This window comes from Aspergillus terreus, genomic scaffold (assembly GCF_000149615.1).
Source record: "Aspergillus terreus NIH2624 scaffold_6 genomic scaffold, whole genome shotgun sequence".
In the NCBI taxonomy this organism is placed as follows: domain Eukaryota; kingdom Fungi; phylum Ascomycota; class Eurotiomycetes; order Eurotiales; family Aspergillaceae; genus Aspergillus; species Aspergillus terreus.
The window spans coordinates 634,934-656,023 of NT_165929.1; the positions used below are offsets into that span (position 1 = coordinate 634,934).

Below are 21,090 nucleotides of genomic sequence, written 5' to 3' on the forward strand. Positions count from 1 at the left end.
CTTTCAACTACACTTTACGGCCTAAGAAGAGTCAAGAGTATTGATTATAGCTACTGTACGCAATATGGATACCAGAGGAAGACAACTGGGTACTATTTCAACGCCGACATTATATATATATATATCGCTTCGACACACTGGGTCATTTTTGTGCTTTCGCTGCCTCCCGACATGCCTCAAAGAAAATCTGACAGAATTCCCATACCTCGGCATATGTATTGTAAAGGGGCGCAGGCGCAACCCGGATAACGTCCGGTTTCCTCTCATCGATTATGACACCCTGTTCTTCCAGCACCTCAAGAACCTTTTCGAGGAGACCAGGCCCCAATCGTAGACTGAGCTGTGCACCGCGCTCGGCTGGATTCGATGGTGTGATAATAGTGAACGGCTTCTCCTCGGGAGGCGCATCAAGAGGATATGTCACGAGGAGATGCTCCAAGTAACCGGTCAAGTGTAGAGACTTTTGACGAATCTTCTCCATCGATGCCCGGCTGAAAATCTCCAGGGAAGCAACCACTGCATTCATATCCAGGACCGACGGGTTTGATAACTGAAATCCCGCTGCACCTACCTGAGGTCGAAAGTCTGCAGATACAAGTTAGTCAAGTAGAACAAGATCTGGACAGGGAAGTAACTCACTGTTATCCATGAGGAAACGGGTTTCCTTGTCTCCACCCCACCAACCGGACAAGCGTGGACGGAACCCTTCGTTCTGAGCACCATTCTTCGATTCTACATGGCCGTGTCTTTCATGGACGAACAAGCCAGCCATACCGCCTGGACCACTGTTGAGGTATTTGTAATTACACCAGGCAGCGAAGTCAACGTTCCAATCGTGGAGTTGCAAATCGACGTTTCCAGCCGCGTGTGCGCAGTCCCATCCCACAATAATCCCCTTTGATTGCGCATGTGCGGTAATTGTTTTAATGTCAAAATACTGACCAGTATAGAATTGGATTGCGGATAGAAGGATCAACGCAGCGCTCGAGGCATTCTCATCAATCACACGGAGGATTTGGTCAGTGGTAAGAATGGGATGTTTGGGATCCTCCGGCTCGATCAGAACCATGGCCTCACTCGGCTCACGATTGTGATGTCTGATTTGAGACTCAACAGCATACTAAGGCTCGTGGCGTAAGTATGTCATAACAAACTGATGGACAAGGGGTGGGAGAACATACATGATCACTGGGAAATGCTTTCCCTTCAATGATGATCTTGTACCTCTCTTGCGTCGGGCGGTAGAAGCTAGCCATCAACAAATGCAAGTTCGTTGTCAGCGTATCCATGACTGCTACCTCGCTCTCGAGTGCACCAACAACTGGGGCCATGAGCTTGGCCCCGGCTACATCAACATCCACGAACGGGGGGAGTAACTGGTCGTCGTGCGGGGTGAAATGTCCCGTTACACCTTTAATTGCCCACGTCCTGAGATAGCGGTCGATGTACTTCCGTGTGCTCCGAGGCTGTAGACCCAGGGAGTTTCCGCAGAGGTAGATGCATCGAGGATCAGTCGAGTCATCGGTGTCTGGAGTGCAAGTGTTAGTGAAGCTTATATGCAGAACTTGCGGAGCGCATACTTTCATCGGCTGCAAGGACGGTCCGCTTCAAGTCCTTCTTGGAAGGAATGATAAACTCATCTCGGAATTTGCGCAAAGGGTCCTGCGCATCGAGAGACTCGGCGTATTCCTTGGTGAAGGCACGAATATCATCGTGATAGGGAAGCGGGGGTCCATGTTTGATGTCTCGGAGGTGCAAACGGGAGCCCATTCTGCCGGTTGTATAGTGGGATATCTATGCAATCTTCCGGAGTTGATGTGCGATGAGCTCAATCGGCTGCGAGAACCACAACATGCAAGAAATCACCAAGAGTGAAGCGCGGGGAGATCTGACTTCCTTCCAGACTCTCTGCGAGACCCCCGCGATGATCATTCATTCTGCCGCTTCTTTCCGAGACCTAGCCGACCAATGGCGTCATCCCGAGCCTCTGACTAATGGGAAGCTTGACAGTTCAATAACTAAGCAAGAATCATAGTTACAACAATCCAACAATCATCCATTCCTCCCAGACGACGCTCTTCGCTCAAGAGGACAGCCTTCCTGGTGTCGCAACTATGTCTCGTCCGATCCTGTCATCCGCCGCCCGGCGACTCTCACGCCCGCCCTCCTCGTCAGTCATGAGATCCGGTTTTCCGCCATCGAAACTATCTAGACCTTCCTCCGCATCGTTCTGCGCCGCCGCCTCCCATCGACGAGCAGGCCCCTCGATCGCATCGACGAAGGCTCCCATCGCACGGGGAGTATCATCCTGGCTTTCCGCCTCTTCGCATACTATTTCCCGACAACACCGTGCGTTTTCCTCTTCTCCGATCAGCCAGGCGACGAAGGTCGTACAAAACCCGAGAACCGGCGATGACGGCAATACGTTGATGGTGGATATCTCTCCCCGGGCCGCAGAGGTACGTCAATAATCTGTTTGTTTGTGTGGCGCATATGCTTGGTGTGTGAGCCATATGCCGAAAGAGCCTGGATGGGGTGAATCCTGCTTGACATCCTGGGCGTATGGGGCCATAGTTCATCCGCGGAGGCGACAGGCCTAGCGCCGGGGCCGATAAAACCCGCGATGGCTAGGAAACTAGCACATACGACCACAGGGTGTGGAAAACAGGGCTTCCCGTCCGCTCAGCCGTACTTAAGCCACACGCCGGCCGGTTAGTAGTTGGGTGGGTGACCACCAGCGAATCCCGGCTGTTGTATGTTTTTATATCATGTCTTTTTTTTTTTATATTATCTTTTTGGTTGGCTTATGATGGGAACTGTTACTCGATGCTTTTATTTTACTAGGATTCTAACTTGTCCCAGCGCCTCCGTGAGATCACCGATCCCTCGTCATCTCCATCTGCCACCAAGGAAGAAAATCCCTACCACCATCTCCGAATCACCGTGACGAGCGGAGGCTGTCACGGCTTCCAATATCTCATGTCGCTAGAGGCGTCTTCCAAGATTGACCCGGAAGAAGATACCGTATTTGAGGCGGAGTACTCGCCGGAGGAGGGATCCCCCGCTGGCGCCGGCGAGGCGAAAGTCGTCATGGATGAACCCTCGCTGGAGCTTCTATCCGGTAGCACGGTGGATTACACCATGGAGCTGATCGGCAGCCAGTTCAAAATTGTTGATAACCCGCGGGCTACGAGTAACTGTGGCTGTGGAACCAGCTTCGATGTTAAAGACTAGGTCACGCAATACGGCAGCATCCTCTGTACCATCTGGGCTGGGTTTACATATCCATGTTTGTAATTATAGTGCCTGCATCGGCAAATAGAGAATCCAAGCTATACCCCTCTTTTCTATACCGAGTGTCTTTACTGGTGCGGGTGAAGGAAAAGAACTAAAAGTGTCATCATCTATTTCATCATGCGAATTTCTACCTCAACCGACTGCTAGCTATGCCGTGCAGAAACACGCACGGGGTCAATATCGGCCAGAACAGAAAACAAATCAACCACAAGCATTGGAATACGCCCCGGAAAAGCCGCGATATTTTTGAAGCCACCTCAAACCTCTAAACTGAGCAGGTCCAGGGTTGCAACCATCAGACATAAAGGAAAATAAAGGCGTAGACAATGAAACTAAAATGGAGGGAAACAAAACAGAAGAGTCATAACGGTCACCACGGCGTGTACAAGCACATAGGACATACTACTCGGCAATAACTCCGGTTGTCCTGCCGCTATTGATCTCCAGCCTGGGCCTCACACGACCAGAGATCCTCCCGCAGATACGCAAATACTCGAGTCGGGAAGCGTTCAGTGGACTTTCCGGGCAGGAATAGCCGTCTGAGAAGTCCATGGACAGGCCAAGCACGTAGCGCTACGGCTACCCAGGGGGCCGTCCTTGAGAGCCTCGGGCACTTTAGTAGACACGGGCCAGGTTGCGCAGGTACCAGTCCACCAGACGGCGTCCGGCCTTGGTCTCGCTGACGTGGATCAAATCCTTCTCCAGGGCGTAGTCGAGATCGTTGGCGTTGACGGGCTCGCCCTCCAGCAGGCCACCCTCGACCCAGCGCACCTGACGGCTACGCTGCTTGTTGACCAACAGCCAAGAGCGGAGCTTCTCGGGCTCGACTTCCAGGAAGCCAGCGAGCTTCTTCAGGTCCATGGTCGTGTAGAGCTTCAGGTACGAGCGGATCGTAGGGTTGTACAGTGTGTTCTTGACCTCGTCCATGAAGATGGCGGTGTGGTGGTCGACAGGGTCGATGTTGACAGACGGGTTGTCGAAGTCGGGGGGAGTGGGGCTGATGAACTTGGGGCAGGCGGAGCGGAAGAGCTCCTCGAACAGAGGCAGGGCCTCGGGGCCACCGTGCTGGAGACGGTTGAGCTGCTCGCCGTACTTCTCCCGGAGGGCGGAGTGGATGGTGTCGTCGAGACGAGTGGGGTGGAGAGCAACGCAGATGGCGATCAGGGCATACATCTGGTCGTTCTTCTTGGCGATGGCATCGTAGCTGTTGCCACCCTTCTGGAAGTTCTTGGTCCGCGAGACATAGACCAGGATGTGGCTGAACATGCGAATAGCGTCGCCATAGCGGCGCATCATCATGTAGGAGAAACCCACGTAATAGTAGGTGGTGAAGTGAGCAGCCATAACACGGGCGAACATGGCCTTCTTGTTCATCTCGATGTCGTCGAGGGTCTTCAGGGCAAGGCTGAAGTCACCGAGCAAGCAGTGGACACGGAGGAGTCCGATGATGGAGAAGTATCCCAGCATCTTGTAGAGAGGGCGGGAGCCATATTCGCCGGCGAACGCCAGGGGATCCTCACCACGCTTCATGGCAGCCAACTGCTCGTTGATCTGGGATCTTTGAATCAGGGAGTAGAGGACGTTGAGGACTGAGTAGCAACCCCACGTGTTGGGGTTTTCGCGCAGAAGCTGAGCCTCCTCTTCGTTGGAGCCACTCCGGGCAACGCGGTTCCGATAGCGGCAAAAAGACTCGAACTGGTAGATGAACTCGTCGATCACATCCCAAGCCCAGTAGTACTGTTGAAAGAAGTAATGTCCAGGTTAGCCGAAGGTCTCACAACCAATCTGACAACAGAGAACATTATCCAAGTGAGTAGAGGTTGTCCGCCCACTTATCCCATCTCTTGTGCGCATCTGGATTCAAAGAAAGAGTGAAGCGTACCGAAGGGACCTCGAGTTCAACCGGGCCATCCGAGTTCAGGATGTAGTGGAACAGACTGCAGTAGTTGTCATAGCTTGCGAATTTGGTCTCGAGTGTGGCCTGGTATTCCAGCGGGGTAGCGGCGGCGGCGAGCTGGGCCTGGAGATCTTGCGTCTGAGAAGCGGCTCCCAGAGATGTTGTCCGGTCGAGTTCACTCATGCCATCGTCGAAGTTGACCTGCTCACGGTAGTCGTTGACGAGCGCTTCCTCCTCCACATCGGACTCATCGTTGAGGTTGGGGTGCGCGTTAGCGCGCTCTTCGTACGACATTTTGGACGAGAGAAAAAAGGACGGAGTCGACAAAGGACGAATTGGTCAGGAGACGGAGGAAGGACGGGGGGAGGAGGGCACGTCGAGTTGGGGTCGTTGGATACTTGGCGTCGGCGTGTGGAATTTCGATTGTTTCGGCGGCGGTCGAATTTTGAGGGTTTTCGCTTGGGCGGGTTTTTTGTGCTTATCTTATCTGGGCATAACTGGTATTGCTGAGTCATCTATCCGCATTGTGCCTCTGTCTGGAGAATACCTACAAAGTGCCTTGTCTCAAAAGGGATAATTCATCGTACAGAGGTTTTAAAGAAGCAGGACAGCCACTCTTGCAGCTTGGATTTCCGATACATCATGACCTAAATAGGTACTTCAATCTGCAGAGTACCTGTTGGTCCGGATGCTAGGTACCTAAGGTAGTACTTAAGTAGGTAGGTACCTGAACATTCCTCCGGACATACCTAATCTGTCATTATGGCAGATCATCTCTACATAGAATGCAGTGACAGAGTTAGGCAGTGGTTAGGTAGGTATCTAGCCCCTACGAATAAGGTACTAGGCATCTACTGCCCCGGCACTAAAACAAATAGAGGTCGCTATACGACTCGTCCCTCTGCTGCACCTCTAAAATCATACCCTAAGTAGTCTAATATTAACGATAACGACCGTCTATTCTATATAGCTGCCCTAACCAGTGGGGTGGATGTTACGTGCTGTCAGTCCTCGGCAGGAATGCAAATTAGCGGCCATACACGACATCGTGATTTCCGTCCCGGTTCCGAGTAAGTCGTAAGGTAGCGACCACCTCGTTCCCACCACCACCACCACCTCCTCCTCCTCCTCCTCCTCTAGATCTCTTTCTCTCTGTCTTCCCCTTAACCACCTTCTAAGCTTCAGCTGATCGCCTTCCGCCCGATTCGCAGAAGACTAGTAGCTCGCTCTTGCTACCTAGTCTTTCTCCATCCGGTTCATGACTGCAGGCTTCAAACTGCCTCGCACTGTGACGCGGGGTGTATGAAAGCTGACTTGCGCCCTGTGGGCTTATCACTTTACACTACCTGAATAGGTAGGAATCACGCCTCCGGTGTCTCGGAGCTCCCTCTCAGATACAGTGGTTTGCTCGCTCACTCATTCAATGAATGCGTCTCCACCTCCACCTCGCTGGCTCCGATATAGTGCGTTCCTCCTATTCGACCTCAGGCCGATATTATCGCCAAGAGAACGGAGAGCGTCAACCAATAGAACTGATGGAATCTTTCGAATTAAAGCCACTGTGAGGAGGCCAGCTCCCTGTGATCCAACACTGCAATAGCTTCGGGCGGCAAGCGAATTCCAGAGCGCCGAGCCCGTAGACTCGATCTCGTGAATCATAGCTTTTGCGATCGAAAACCGCTTGCTGAATGCAACTAGACACCGACACACCTCCACAAACGCGCCTTCGATCCCATCATCGCCCAAAGCTCCCATCAAAACAGAAGCGCTGCTACAGATGGGTTCGAGCACCTGTCCAGAAAATTGCCGCAGCCCATACAATTCTCGGTGCATGCGTAAACATCGTGCAATTTGTTTCGCCGAACGGACTTGGATGAGCCTCATTTGTCGAGGCAGGGTTGAGTTGGGCGCCGACTCCACATCTCCGCGGTCAAGGAGGAAATCCGACAGTGAAATGATAGCGTGGTAATATCTGATGCTGCAAACAATGTTAAAAAGCTGATTCAATTCCCAGTCCCCATGCAAGATCTCTTCCTTACTGCACAAGCAAAGTCTGCGGCATTGGTCCCTCGTCTAGTCGCAGGATAGTAGGCAGGCTTTCCGGCCATTGATCTAGGCGCGAATAGAGCGGACTGACCAGCACCCACGCTTCATCAATATTGAGAAACAGCGCCTTACTATATAAAAGATCCTGGATTTCTACCACTATCGCAGTCAAAGACTCCAGAGCCGCCATCACGTAACGAAGCAGGGCTGACTTTCTGCCATATTCAATCTTGTTCGAATGGGGATATGGAGCCCAGGCGATGTCATCAAGATGGTTATCCAAGACTAGCATGAATCTGGGACGCTGAAGGTTCGCAGCTCTACGGCATATTAGAGCCATTTGCCTATATTATCGGTCAGTCGCCCTGCATAGCTGCTTGCAACGAGAAAAACTACATACGAATTCAATATGAAGATGCTGTGGGCAGTTATAGATGCCACATATTGCATCTGAGCATTCATCTTTTTCCACTCGTGATGTTGTGTCCTTGGTGCTTCAAACATTCCAAAGTCTTGAGCGAGTTGAACGGCCTGCCGCAGCATCATCCAGCTAGCTTGTCTCTTTCCCTGACAATAGAACCTTCATATGGTCAGCGACTCGACAGGGGCATCATCAAAGCATACTTGAACGACACATACGCATAGCTCATCAGACATACTGCCTGGATATTGGTCAGCGATATTTGGCCCTCTTCGGCTCTCCATAACCGTTCAGCTTCTGCCAAAAAATGCTGTCCCTTTGATGTCGCATCTCCAGGAATAGAAAAAACCTCTGGGAAGTCAGAATAAGGCTTCTTAGAGTCAGCAGAAGTCTCTAGCGGAATGAGTTGGCGCGGTGTCATACACTTGCCACTGCAAGAATGCTGTTCACAAGAAGCGGGCTGCAGAAACTAGACCCCGTATCATTTCTCCTCATGTGGTCCAGAAATATGCTTTGGTCGACGATCTGCAGCATGGGATGGTCCCAGGTAAAGTATAACGAGATTAGATGGGAGACCAGGTGATCATCATTCGTGACCGTGACCCAGGGCTTAGCAGATACCTGGAACAGGGGAATGTCGCAGAGTTTTTCCAGTGTTATCCTCGAATGAGCGTCACCCGACAGACGCTCTGGCTGGACAGTAGTATCGTCGCCACCAGTCTTACTCTTCCACTCGTCGGCGGATGTGTCATGGCCATCGATGTTCGGTGCGTCTATCGCTACCGCAATTGGGTCCAGTGAAGAGCTATCACGGATGGTCTCCAGGATATGGTGAACTCTGTCTTCGTCTGTCGAACGGAGTGAGTCGACTAAAGAGTAGAGCAAACTCCGATAATGCTCCAGCTCGCCGAGTGTGCGTCTAGCGGCAACCTTGCGTCTCAGATCTAGGGTCTCATCGAAGATGCACTCCGCGTCTGTGTTTTGGCATGCTTTGCAAGGCGATGGGCGGCCGGTGCACTGGTGATTAGACACAGTCAGTCAACTATCGTCGGACCCTTCGAGATACGTTGCGATAGCTCTCATTCTCGCGATTGAGAGTGGCCGCCGCCACACCACCAGGTTGCACACCCAGGCTTACCCTTTCAGGCCAGAATCAGGCATCTTAAGACAGTCCGAATATCTTACCTTCCTCTTTGCTTGCTTGCATGGTAAGCATGCGGTGGAGTTTTTCCTTGGCTTGGTCAAAGGCACGGATGGATGCTTCACGGGCCCACTGGGACCCGGAGCCAACGAGGGGAGGCGTTTATCTGGCTCGTCGATATTCATGCTCGCTTTGAGGCGGAGTAAGGGTGCCGTGCGATGAAACGACGGTGAGGACGACCCGACGTTGCTGTGAATTCTATTTTCTATTTCGAGATGGTGATACGCGATGAGAGTTTGGTGACGAGATAGGGTGCTCGGCTGCGAAAAGTCGCTAAGGCTAAAGCATGTCACCAGTTCCGGTTCGGAAGAACTAGCAGGGACTCAATCTTGACCAAGCCATTGATATACCTCGTTTGCGCAGTACACCACGGCCATTTCCTGCATTGCAGTGACAGATATCGCCGGTGATCACGAAATGGGCCCCCCAAAACCTGCTATGGATCCAGGGGAGGGGAAAGACAAGGCGCCCTCGAACATGCGAGGATTGATCCAAAACGGAAAGGACGTGTTTACAACAGGCGGGAGGGTTTTCGAGCGTAAGCCGCTTTAATTTAGGTGAAAGAGGGGAAGGTCAAGAGGTGAAAACATAAAGCAGGGGGAAAAAGGTACTGTCATTATGACATGAAAACCACCCTGTTTTTTTTTTGGGAGGGGGCGGGCAACCAAGGGGTGTTTGGACCAGGAAGGACATTTCGACCAGTATCCCGCCCAAAATTCGCTCCGAATGGTGTGAATAATCCAGGGGAGGCAAACCGCATCTAAAACCGGTTCCTACAGTTGGACCAGGCGCAGTACGAGTGGAGTACAGTCGCAATCGAAAACCATGACTGGGTGGAAGTCTTCTCTCACGAATTAGAGACAGCCGTCGCTGATTATTGATTCAAATCTATGTGTGGACGAGCCGTTTCCCCTGTTCCATCCATCCCAGTTGCAACCGGTCTGTGATGGGAGAAAATGCCGCCACATGGATGAGGATGAGGATAATGATCGATCGCCTGCACGCATGCAGAACCTGTGGCCGTACTTCGGCAGTTGACTCATGAAGAGGATGAGTATTGGTCAGGACTCCAGGCTACGGGCTGTCCGGCCGCTGTCGATGCAGCCTTTTCCCGCGACTAAACAGGGAACTGGGTCTTTTTTAGCTGCCTCCCAAGAGACTGGGGCAGCTAGTGAATTCTTCTCGACTGTCAAAACAGCCGACAAGCTTGGAAATAGGAAACCTCATCCACTTGAGTCGCCGGAAAAGCAGAGGCCAATCTGATAGGATCAAAGGGCGCAAATGGCATCCGATCGCCCAAGAAGCTCTCATGGATACTATAGGCGGAAAAGACCACCGGTCGATGATCCCCTTGCTATGCGTTACCAGGGTCTGTCCTTGGAACCATACTCTGCGCTGTGTACCCTAACCGAACCAACGGTGCATTGACCCGAAATCTTGTTGCGTCCCTTTCTCCTTACCACGGATCCAAGGAATATCTATGGGGTAGTCCACCTGCGACGGGCTGATCTTACCTCCCGCGGCAACTCCGATGCGAAATTCCTTGGACCCTTGGTGGTTCCCCCCTGTGACCCGCTCTGGAAAAATCTTTGGGGTCCTTTCTTTCTTATTCGCTTGGCGTCGTCGCTATACGCGTGGATGATGACCAGGATGTTTCCATAGTATTGTATCTGCCAAGGGAAGGCGGTCCCCGACCTTTGTCAAAGTACGGAGTATCCGACCTCTGGCGGTGGAGCTGCAAGTGACGTGCAAGTTCAGGATCGAGCCGATACCTAGATTAGACTTGCAGCTACAGTAAGTAGATTGACACCGGGTCGTACTCCGTAGGGCCCGGGGGTGGCAAAAAGGGTTGATCCGCGTGACAGGTCGTGGATCTTCATGGATGACTTCATTTTCTAGGTATGATGTATGGATGAGTTGCTAGGTGTCATGGTGGCGTTTTATTGTGAAAGTGACTGGGACTGGCTTAGTTTGCAGATGCAGGTGTCCCATGCTATTATTATCGAGGTACAGGGACCCTGATCGCGCTGGGACTATCCGAGAAATATATTTCGATGATGTTTCATGTCCACCATATCCAGAATCACCTATGAAAATTATGTACCTTATTGATGATAGACTATGAGTCGTGGGAACTCATGTATTCATAGATTCACGTATTCACATAATTTTGCTGTGATGATACCACGTGGGGAGGCGACACGGTTAAGGGATCTCGGGTCAGTCGGTAAGGTTTCGCCCACGGCAACCCAACCCTATTAGGACCTCTGGAGTAATCTCGATCATCGCTGTGAGATCCTTAGTAGGTTGAACTATGACTATGGCCTGTATGCGACCGTCCTCGCTTGAGCATAGATTGGCATGTGCACTCGCCCGCCAGTTCTTAGTTTCTCGCTTGCCCCTTACGTACGGCTGTATACGAGATAGAGGCAACACGATGTTGTCGTCTCTATTAATAGGTTCCAGTACCATTCTATACTATTGTATATTATACTCCCTAATATTCCGAAGTATTAAGTACAGTATGCCTGTGTCCATCACTAGCAGCCAAGATGATCTACATCCATCTCCCCCGGAATAAGATCACTCGAAAGACTACGTAGATGCTCACCTCTTCCCACCATGACATCTACCAGCAAGAAGCCACTAGTGCAGGTCCTATTAAGCATGTATGGGTTGCCCCACCCCGGAACCCAAGTCGGACACGAGGGCTGAGGCAGATGGCACTTGGGTTCGATTGCGGAGATATCTTCCCTGGCACTTCTCATTCGCCGTGCGGCGCGGCGGGGAGAAAGCCATGTGCGGTGGTGAGAGACGGACTGCATCGTGGACAGGGATTTTTCCGAACCAGATCTGATGTTGCTTATTGTTTTCTGCAGCTCTCGTGGTCGGTGATCATGGAACGGACCGTAGAGATCGTGCTGGTCTCTACGTCGATCATTTCTTCGCCTTCACCATCCTGCTACCTTCCTATGGCTACGTCCAAGGTATGAACGGTGATGGGCTCCTGATTTCTCTTGACGGTTCGAACATGCTGTGGCGCTCTGACGTCCGCGACAAGCTTAGATGAGAAGAGGCTGCAGATGGTGTCACCATGGGCTTGTCGCTAATGCTGAGAATGTTGATGCAGGTTCCATGTTGACAGGTAACCATGCATACGATTCATCGGAGTCGTCTTTTGCGCCCTGTAGGCCAGTCACTGTCGTTAGCCCACGAGACTCACTTTCCTGTACGTCGCTCTGCCGCTGAAGCCAAGCAACGGGTATACACGGCTGGAGGAATGTCAATGGACCCTCTTCCACGCGATGCGTCCGGACATGCATGAGGAAGACTCTAGATGAAGAATGCGACATCGTCGCCCGGCTAGCATCGGCGCCGTTATCGACCGTGGTGGGGCGAATGCGATGCGAATGCACAGACGGACGGCACTCTTTACAATCTGGAGGCATACAAACGATAGACAGGGAGTCAATGCGAGACTGTAGAGACGCATGTTACAGAGAATGCGCTGCGGTATAGACTGTAGCTGTTTTGTGGGAGTGGCGAGTCGGCGACTGTCGGGATAGTGCTGTAGTAGACAGATGGAGCCAGGCTCGGATAGCGATGGCAGACTCGGCCCGGCGAAAAGTTTTCTTTTTTGCCCCTCGGCCACCTGCAAGTAAATCAATCGCTGCAATCCATGGTAGAAGGGCTCCATTTCCCTGTAAATATTAATACTGACATCCATCCTGGTCCTGCATCCCGGATTTCGACGTTCTTCATCATCCCGGAAGTCAATTAATACGGCGTACATCCCGGCGCAGATCGCGGGGATCTATCGTGACTCATAGTCGTTCCCTTCTTGTCCTCAAGGAATTGCCTTGTCCTTTCTTTCACCTCTATTGATTCTTAAGCCTTAAAAGAACAGATACACGTCCTCCATCATGCCCTCTGCCGCCCCGTCCGTCGCAGAGCTCGATGCCTCTGTCGTCAAGATCACCCGCTCCGCCAACCTGCGGCCGGTTCCTGCGCCAGGCTCCCCAGAAGAGCTGAGCCACTCCTACTGCACGGATCATATGGTGACGGTCCGGTGGACAGACGCCAAGGGCTGGGAGACGCCCGAAGTCAGACCGTACGAGAACCTGAGCATCCCGCCCACCGCGTCCTGCCTGCACTATGCCACCGAGTGCTTCGAGGGCATGAAGGTGTACCGCGGCTACGACGGCAAGCTGCGTCTGTTCCGGCCAGACTGCAACGGCGAGCGGCTTGTGATGAGCGCGCAGCGCGCCTCGCTGCCCAGCTTTCCGTTCGAGGAGCTCAAGCGTCTGGTCGCCAAGTTGATGCAGATCGATGGACCTCGTGCGTGTTCCCTACCACCCCGAAACGAAAGGAGTATACCCAGCTAACATGACTCCCTAGGTTGGCTCCCCAAGGACCAGCCCGGCCGCTTCCTCTACCTCCGTCCCACCATGATCGGTAACGGCCCCCATCTCGGCGTCCAGACCCCCAAGGAAGCCCTCCTCTTCATCATCGCCGTGCCCTGGCCCGACATGTCCAAGAAGGCGCCCCAGCCCGGCGCCAAGCCCGGCCTGAAGCTGCTCGCCTCGCAGCCCGACACCATCCGCGCCTGGCCCGGCGGCTTCGGCTACGCAAAGCTGGGCGCCAACTACGGGCCCTCGCTGGCCGCCCACGGCAAGGCCCAGGCCGTCGGCTTCGACCAGGTGCTGTGGCTGTTCGGTGAGGACCGCCAGGTCACCGAGGCCGGCGCCAGCAACTTCTTCGTCGTCTGGGAGAACAAGGAGACCGGGAAGCGCGAGCTGGTCACCGCTCCGCTGGAGAACCAGCTCATCCTCCCGGGTGTGACACGTCGTAGTGTCTTGGAGTTGGCGCGTGAGCAGCTCACTCGTCCTGTGGGTGATCTGGCACCAGTCGAGATTGTGGAGAAGACGTTTACGATCGGCGAGGTGGAGCAGGCCTGGAAGGAGGGCCGCGTCGTCGAGGCCTTTGTGTGCGGTACTGCGGTAGGTCTTCTCCCTTCATTTGGTCGTTGATTTGGTGGACGATGTGACTGACCTGACTAGTACTTCATCACCCCCGTCAAGCTTATTCGTAACGGCGAGGTGGATATGGACATGGGCAGTGCCGGATACGCCGCGCAGTTCAAGACGTGGCTCGAGGGCATCATGTTCGGAAAGGACGGCAAGGAGAGCCATGAATGGGGTTATGTGATTGAGGGCGAGAGCGAAAAATAGAATACGGATATGTATATGAATCATGTATATAGATAGAGGTTTCTGGTTATGAAAAGACATCGCATCAGTATGCAATAGTACAATGACATTGATATAATACATCCGACTGACTGGACTACATTCGCGGATCATCAATCTCGGCCTCGTCCTGATCACCCAGAGACACCTCCATATTGTCTTCGCCCAGGTCCACCACCACCGGCGCATACTCATCGTCGTCCTCGTCCATCTGCAGCTCCACCTGCTCGCCGTCTTCCAACTGCACCATGCCGCGCCGGACGACCGCCTCGCGATCAAGCTCCCAATCATACTCCTCGCGCACCCACGCCTCCAGCTTCGCAAAATCACTCTTCACATCCTCGCCCGCACCGTCAACCACATACAGCGACCGCCGGAACCGGACCAACAGCTTGCGCAGGAACGCGCCGCCGTCCTCGCCGTCCAGATCGAATAGCCCGCCCTCGATATCGTCGCACCGCCGCAACTGCAGCAGCAACAGCCGCAGCACCGCGCTCATAAACGCCGCGCGGTCGCGGATCGCACTCTGGCACGTCAACACCAGCTCCAGCAGCCGCTTCCACTGCTGCAGACACGAGTAGTTCATCAACGTCAGAACCATCAGGAACGTAAACTGCAGCTCGCCCAGCACCTGCGCCTCTCCCCCGCCGTCGTCACCGGGCGTCGTCGTCGCCGTCTCCTCCGCCCGCCGCACCACCTCCCCCAGCGCCCACGACCGGTCCTGCGCGGCCTCCGAGCGCTCGCGCCCGATCGCCCCCCTCGCGCCACGTGCGCTTCAAATCCACCGCCAGAAACGAGAACTCGCTCTCCGGCGCGCCCGTCACGCGCGCCATCTCCTCCGACGCCCGCACATCCGGCAACCCAGGGATGGCGTCGTTGTCGCGCGCCGCCGAGCTGCCCGACGTGACCATCCAGCGCGGCCGCCCGTCGACATCCACGTCCGGCGCCCCCACCACGCGCGTCAGCAGCGCAGGCGACAATCTATCCGTCAACGCCTGCCAGTCGTTCCGGCCCTCCGCCTCGTTGTCATCATCATCTGCCGTCTGCCCCGTCCGTACCATGGCCGTGTGTCCCGCCGGCGGCACGCGGCTGCGGTAGCGGAACAGCCCGCCGGCCTGCCAGATGGCGCCGAGGTTGGCCCTGCAGCGCATGGCTTCGTGGGCGCCTGCGGCGCGCAGCGGGGCGAGCATCTCGGTGTCTGCGTTCCATTTCCAGATGAGGACGTCGGGCGCGCGGCTGGGGCCGTCGTCGGCGCGGATGTGGAACCAGCCGCCGCTGCGGAGGGAGAGGCTCTCGGTCGTGCCGGTGTAGAGGAAGTGCCAGCCTGCGGGGAGGTCGCGGATGCCGTGGAAGTTTGGGGTCGAGGTGAAGGTGATCAGGTCGATGCCGACGAGGGTTTTGGGCGGGAGGTTGGGGAGGAGGATGGTGGGTGTGGGCGAGAGGGACATTGTGGGGGGTGTCGAGGTGGGCTGTACGGAGTAGTGTGGTGGGATGAGACGGTGTGCGAGGATTCGTGGGTTGGCGTTAAGACATCGTATGGATGAGGATAATGGTCTGATGTAAGGTTAGATAGGGAGATGGAGATTTGTAGAGAGTTGTATGGTGGTGAGGAACAATTTGATCGGGAGTGATAAACGTCGTGCCGACTGCTTATCTTATCACTTATCGATAACAGTCTACTCAAGTATGGATGATTGCAATTTATAGCTTGCTAGCATAGAATACTATCTATCCAGCTGTATATCTTCTATAAGCGGTCATGGATACTCACAGTCGTATGGATATGGAAATTGAGCAGGATACCAACGGACGATTGAGAGAATGAGGAATTGTTAGATACTACTCTAATATGAGCATACTAATCACACATTCCTTACCACGCTTACAGATTGGATTGTATCAACCGCACACCTCCTACACGAGACAACCCGCATCATGGATCACATTCTGGGTCCCCCTTGCTTTACGTCACAAGGACCCCTCCATTCCACCCTTCAATCCGGAACAGACCACAATGCTGAACATCAAGGAAGACGCCAGATCACATCGGAGACCGAGCACTGTCACCCCAACAAACCACGGCCGTCCAGCATGAAGATCAAATGAGGACGGTCCGCCATTGGTAGTTCACAAACCCCAGGCGTCATGTCTGCATCCTTCAGCGCACTGGCGACGACATTGAAAACCCGACGAGGAACGCGTTTCGAAGTTCCCACCGTCAGGGTCCCAGTCTTGCTGCCCAAGCAACCGCAGCCTGGACAGCTCGAATGCGTGCCCCCTATACGAGAGCAAGCTCGGCCATAGCGCATGATACAGATACATAGCGCGCCGCGGACCTGTTAGGCATCCGGTTTAGGTTTCGCCTCTCCTGCCAGTCAGCCTCTGGACGGGGCTCGTATGGAATAGAGCAGAGGTACTCGGCACGGAGTACAGGGAGCTACGTCCCCCACCGATGTGAGTGGGCGACGATGCTGCAGAGCGTTGCTCGCACAAGCCACTGAGGACTCCAGAGCGATCGGGTGGTGGGGCCCAGGCAGGTTGGTGATACTGTTAGTCATGGATACTCCGGGGAGCCGATGGCTGGTGTGGTTGAATCATGAGGGTCAGACTGGACAGGGGCAGTACCTGTACTTGATGAGGAATGTGGGAGGTACGGAGTAGGGGTTCCTGGGGATTTAGATATCTAGACGCCTGCAGTGTCATTGCGGTGGAGACCGCTCAAGGTACGATGGCGGGTAGTAGATTGCAGAACCATGGATCTTTTATCATATACCTCATCTACCTAGAAATATCAATGAAGATACATAGAGAGCTCCCAGACTCACATCGGCCACCTCGTACTTTTGCGACCTGGAAGTGGATGGAAAGCCCTGGAAGGCCATGACTGGCATTAGAGTCGGTTAGACCCTGCGAGGAGCGGCTGCATCACACCATCGTTGTCACTTTCCATAGGCCCATCCTCGGCCGACTTTCCTTGCCGGGATAAACACGAGGTCATATGATACAGCTTTAAGTGTTTACCAGTAGAAGGGCTTAAAGTGCCGTCCACGGGTGGTATCCGGGTGTATCGTACTCGCTCTTACTAGACGAAAAAACCAATAGCGTGCGCTTGAGCCCTATCCAGATTCGGTACCTGCCTCGAGTCAGAAATCCACGATCTGTACGGAGTCTGGAGTACATCATTGTCCCACCATTAGTTATTGGGCTCTCATCCTCCGATGGACTCCATATTGGAATTATCCTCTGTCAATTTAATAGTCGAAATGCCAGGACCCTGCAACGTTCAATGGATGACCCCATGAAACCATGCCAAGAGCGCAACACCTTTGCCCAGGTGTATCCGAATCGACATGAAACCATCAGCCTTGAAAGAAGCTCCATCACCCCCTGTCACCTCCGCATTTACGCAAGGGAGGAAAAAAGGGGAGCGGGATGCGAAGCTTGGGGGTCGACCGGAAGAAACGGGAGCAGCCACGTCCAGACGGCCAGTGAGGTCGCGGTGCCCCGGCCGTTTTGCTTTTTCTGGCCCTTCCAGCGGGATTTGAGAGACCTCACTGTGCTGCTTAACATCAGTATCAGAGTTCCCTCTGAAACAACCCCCACTGAGAAGAGGAGACGACGGGAGCTCCCTTCCGCCGACTCCACCTGTCTGTCACTGATCCCCGTCCACAGTACAGAAGACCAGTTGCCAGGGGACGATGCAGTGCAGAACCTTAGGGCTACGGTGTGGCTTTCCGAGACAAAGACGCTGCTTTATGTTTGCGTGTGCGCGTCCTCTGGAGTGCATCACAAAGATGATGTACTCCTATGGAGTGGATGGATATTCAGCGGGTCGAATCCGCCCCTAATTGCCGATGTGCGTGCGTTCGTTGGCTAGCATCGATCCGTGCAGACTACTCCCAACTCAACAAATGCTTGGACTCGTATGTTTGGCGGCCGGGTGAGTCGGATACAATTAGTAAAAGGATGAGAAACACTTAACTACTTATGAACAGGCATTAGCGAGACGGTACCTGCCCAAGACCAGCCACGGCGTCAGAAGATCGTACTTTTCCAGCCTCCACCGGCTTTCCCAAAGGGGGAATCCGCTGGGTCCGTCTAGCGCAGTTGTCTCACGATCAAGCACAAAGTATCGTCATTACGGGTACTGTAACTGTTTCTCGCCCCTCCTAACCTTCCCTTCTGGTCCGATCATCAAGCTTATTCAGGGGACGGGAGACGCAAAACCCACCTCTCGTTTAAAAAGAGGAGCCTCGAGCTCCTCGTTGATTTCCTAGTTTGGCATCCGGCAGATGAGGTGGATTCCCCAATCCAACCAGTTTCGAGTCACGACGAGCGAGGCCCAAGCACCCGGAACTGTGAAACGCCAATGACAGCCAGCCGGGAGTCAAGTAATGGACCTGGGCAACGCGGGAGGCGTAAAGGAGCTGGTCGAGTGACTGACTGGCTTACTCGGATGATGACGACCGCTTTGTTCGTGACTTTATACAAAGGACCATCTGAGCATACCGATTTCTATAATTATCGTTCATGAGCAGAGAGCGATCCGGTACGCCCGGGACGTTCGAACGGTGTCGGACGAGCAGGGATTTCCCATCATCAAACAAGGGCCGGTTTGCATGAACGGGAAAAAAAGAAAGAAGAGAAAAAAGAGTTGACTGTGCAGTGTCCAGATGTCTGTGCCTGGTGTACAGGCAGATCTGGCCCACTTCCCCAGATTTCACCCCTCGACAAATTCTTGTCGGAACGATTTCCCCCTCCAAAGGTTTATTTTGCGGTTTGATACGAGTGTAGGCGGACCTAGGCAGCCCCCGGTATCTTTTGCATGGTTTCTCCGTGGATATTGACCCGGAACGTGTATTCCAAGGGCACCATTCGTAGCTCACAATGCCAACCTCAACAAGGAAATCCTGCGCCCGGATTCGCTTGGCATGGGCTGGCCGGGGTAAGCGACTGGTCACAAACCCTCAGCATGCAGGGAGCTTCGATCCTCCGAGGGAAAAGGGAAAAGGGAAAAGGGAGAATGGCCTGCGGTGTCACTGCCCGAGCATCGGCCCATCTCCGCACTTGTGCAACGCCAGGTTGCTGAGACACAAGGGGACAAGTCGTGGTGATCAGTAGCGTGGGGTGGTGTGGCGTCCAGCTGAGCCTGGGCCGTGTCCATCCTGGTATGCAAGTAATAATACATACAGGAGCCTGTCCGGACGGGGAAATCATCGTCCGCATCATGGGGTTGATTCATTCTGACGTCGTTCGTCTGAAAATACTTTTTCTTTCCCTCCTGTACTCGGTCATCATGGAGATCCCACCGGGTGCAACTACAAATCAGATGTAGGACTTCGTCACTCTTCTGACGAAGACGAAGACTGTCTAGATTTCAGCCGCTATGACCCGGACGGGTTGGTTGAGCACATCCAATGATGGTCTGATGGTGCTCCGAGGAACGGCACTAGAGTTTCTTCTAACTGGATTCTCCTTAAGATCTATATATACGAAAAAGCCATGTTGATTCCCATGATCAAGTCCAGCCATCGTCTCCACCCGAACCACTGGAACGGGCAAAGTTTGTCTATTGTTCTCTTAGACAGGCAACAAGACAATTCATTCTTCTGTAAAGAAACAGAAGAATCAAGCAGCTCTCTCATGTACGGCTCCACCTGATGCTTGACATTTGAATCCCCTGGCTCAACTCAATCGTGCCGGTCTGGGGCATGGCTGGATCCGGCAATGATGGGACGGTCGCCAACCAAGTGAATAATAATAATAATAATATATATATATATATATATGAAATAAAATAAAAAAAAGACTATTTATCACTGCCCAACTGAGCGACGAAGATCATCCGCCGTCGTCACCCATGCGTTTAATTTTGGGGTCGTTGTGCTGGTGAGCACCCATTAATGGCTACTAGGTATGTTTGCTTTTGAAGAATCCACTACTCCAGACTCTGATTTTCGAACCTTCGATTTGGATGTTTCTTTTTTCTTTCCCCATCGGCGGGATTGTCTTGCTTCCTTTCATGGATTCTGATTCTTGGCTGACAATTGCTGTGGCCTGGTCGTTGTACCTATCGGAATAGTATGGTTCAACAAGAGCGTGAGTGGGATGGCTTGTTATACCTCGACTCAATGATTTTCTTAATAATTTTTTTGTAAGAAACCCGTCTCCATCTCTGTCTCCATAAAAAAGAAGGCTGAATCTCTGTTCGCTTCTTCCAACAAATCAGCAGTGGACATCCAACATGCTTGGCATTCATGACGCTTGTCCCCCCCCGCATGTTAGAGTTTAAAAGAGCACAGGACAGAAAAGGTCGCAAGGGCCCAATTGCAAGAGAACTGGGAAGACACACGAGGGCATGATTATGATTCCCACCACAATGTTCCATTCTTACATTCTTCGAGTCACTCATACTTTCATGCTTTGGGACAAGGCGACATCGAATGTGACCGATAGTAGGCCTTGGGACATACCTATCCTCGCTAGGATGTCGACTAGAATTGATGCATGATTCAAGCGATTATTTTTACCCTTTCCACTAACCCGCCTGGTAAGTTTGCCTAGTTTAGGTGCCCTGTGCGATGGATCCACCCCCCATGATTGTCATTATTCATTCCCATTACTACTTGTACTAGGAGCACTTACATACAGCATTGATCCGACTGGGCTGCTTCGGCACTGACGCCTCTGCGCTCAGTGCAACAACCCCGACAAAGGCGGTTATTGATGAGTTGAGGTGTTTAATTATTATTATTATTATCATTATTATGCTCTGCCTAAAATATCTTGTCGGGACTATACATACAGAGGACTACGTACATCGGTATCATATGCGTACGGAGGATCGTAGGATCTACTGGGGTTAAATATTTAAATATTTAAATAATAATTATTTCTCGGAATACACGCTCTCCCCTATTAGGATGATTATTCTCTTCTTCTGCCATTGACACTTGACATCCATCCCATCCATTCCCCC

At 53.0% G+C, this 21,090-nt stretch overlaps 7 protein-coding genes across 7 annotated transcripts; 3 read left to right on the forward strand and 4 right to left on the reverse strand.

Moving 5' to 3' along the window:
* Nucleotides 1-31: 31 nt before the first annotated feature.
* Nucleotides 32-1,770, reverse strand: bna5-1 (kynureninase; the record flags this gene model as incomplete). The annotated part of the gene is made up of 5 exons (XM_001213652.1): nucleotides 32-85; nucleotides 206-585; nucleotides 640-1,120; nucleotides 1,182-1,528; nucleotides 1,581-1,770. 5 exons carry the CDS (start codon nucleotides 1,768-1,770, stop codon nucleotides 32-34), a joined length of 1,452 nt encoding a protein of 483 aa, XP_001213652.1.
* A 1,209-nt stretch (nucleotides 1,771-2,979) lies between these two features.
* On the forward strand, nucleotides 2,980-3,234 carry ATEG_04475 (HesB/IscA family protein; the record flags this gene model as incomplete). Its single annotated transcript, XM_001213653.1, has 1 exon — nucleotides 2,980-3,234. One exon carries the CDS (start codon nucleotides 2,980-2,982, stop codon nucleotides 3,232-3,234), a length of 255 nt encoding a protein of 84 aa, XP_001213653.1.
* A 678-nt stretch (nucleotides 3,235-3,912) lies between these two features.
* On the reverse strand, nucleotides 3,913-5,488 carry ATEG_04476 (putative eukaryotic translation initiation factor 3 subunit EifCl; the record flags this gene model as incomplete). Its single annotated transcript, XM_001213654.1, has 2 exons — nucleotides 3,913-5,034; nucleotides 5,180-5,488. 2 exons carry the CDS (start codon nucleotides 5,486-5,488, stop codon nucleotides 3,913-3,915), a joined length of 1,431 nt encoding a protein of 476 aa, XP_001213654.1.
* Nucleotides 5,489-6,610: 1,122 nt separating this feature from the next.
* Nucleotides 6,611-8,987, reverse strand: ATEG_04477 (putative C6 transcription factor; the record flags this gene model as incomplete). Its single annotated transcript, XM_001213655.1, has 6 exons — nucleotides 6,611-7,166; nucleotides 7,234-7,584; nucleotides 7,641-7,820; nucleotides 7,880-7,902; nucleotides 8,085-8,678; nucleotides 8,847-8,987. The coding sequence occupies 6 exons, from the start codon at nucleotides 8,985-8,987 to the stop codon at nucleotides 6,611-6,613; spliced, it is 1,845 nt and encodes a 614-aa protein (XP_001213655.1).
* A 3,798-nt stretch (nucleotides 8,988-12,785) lies between these two features.
* Nucleotides 12,786-14,093, forward strand: ATEG_04478 (branched-chain amino acid aminotransferase, cytosolic; the record flags this gene model as incomplete). Its single annotated transcript, XM_001213656.1, has 3 exons — nucleotides 12,786-13,200; nucleotides 13,261-13,862; nucleotides 13,923-14,093. The coding sequence occupies 3 exons, from the start codon at nucleotides 12,786-12,788 to the stop codon at nucleotides 14,091-14,093; spliced, it is 1,188 nt and encodes a 395-aa protein (XP_001213656.1).
* Nucleotides 14,094-14,208: 115 nt separating this feature from the next.
* On the reverse strand, nucleotides 14,209-15,559 carry ATEG_04479 (AAR2 splicing factor family protein; the record flags this gene model as incomplete). The annotated part of the gene is made up of 2 exons (XM_001213657.1): nucleotides 14,209-14,676; nucleotides 14,825-15,559. The coding sequence occupies 2 exons, from the start codon at nucleotides 15,557-15,559 to the stop codon at nucleotides 14,209-14,211; spliced, it is 1,203 nt and encodes a 400-aa protein (XP_001213657.1).
* Nucleotides 15,560-17,397: 1,838 nt separating this feature from the next.
* ATEG_04480 (uncharacterized protein) lies at nucleotides 17,398-17,988 on the forward strand (the record flags this gene model as incomplete). Its single annotated transcript, XM_001213658.1, has 1 exon — nucleotides 17,398-17,988. One exon carries the CDS (start codon nucleotides 17,398-17,400, stop codon nucleotides 17,986-17,988), a length of 591 nt encoding a protein of 196 aa, XP_001213658.1.
* Nucleotides 17,989-21,090: the final 3,102 nt, after the last annotated feature.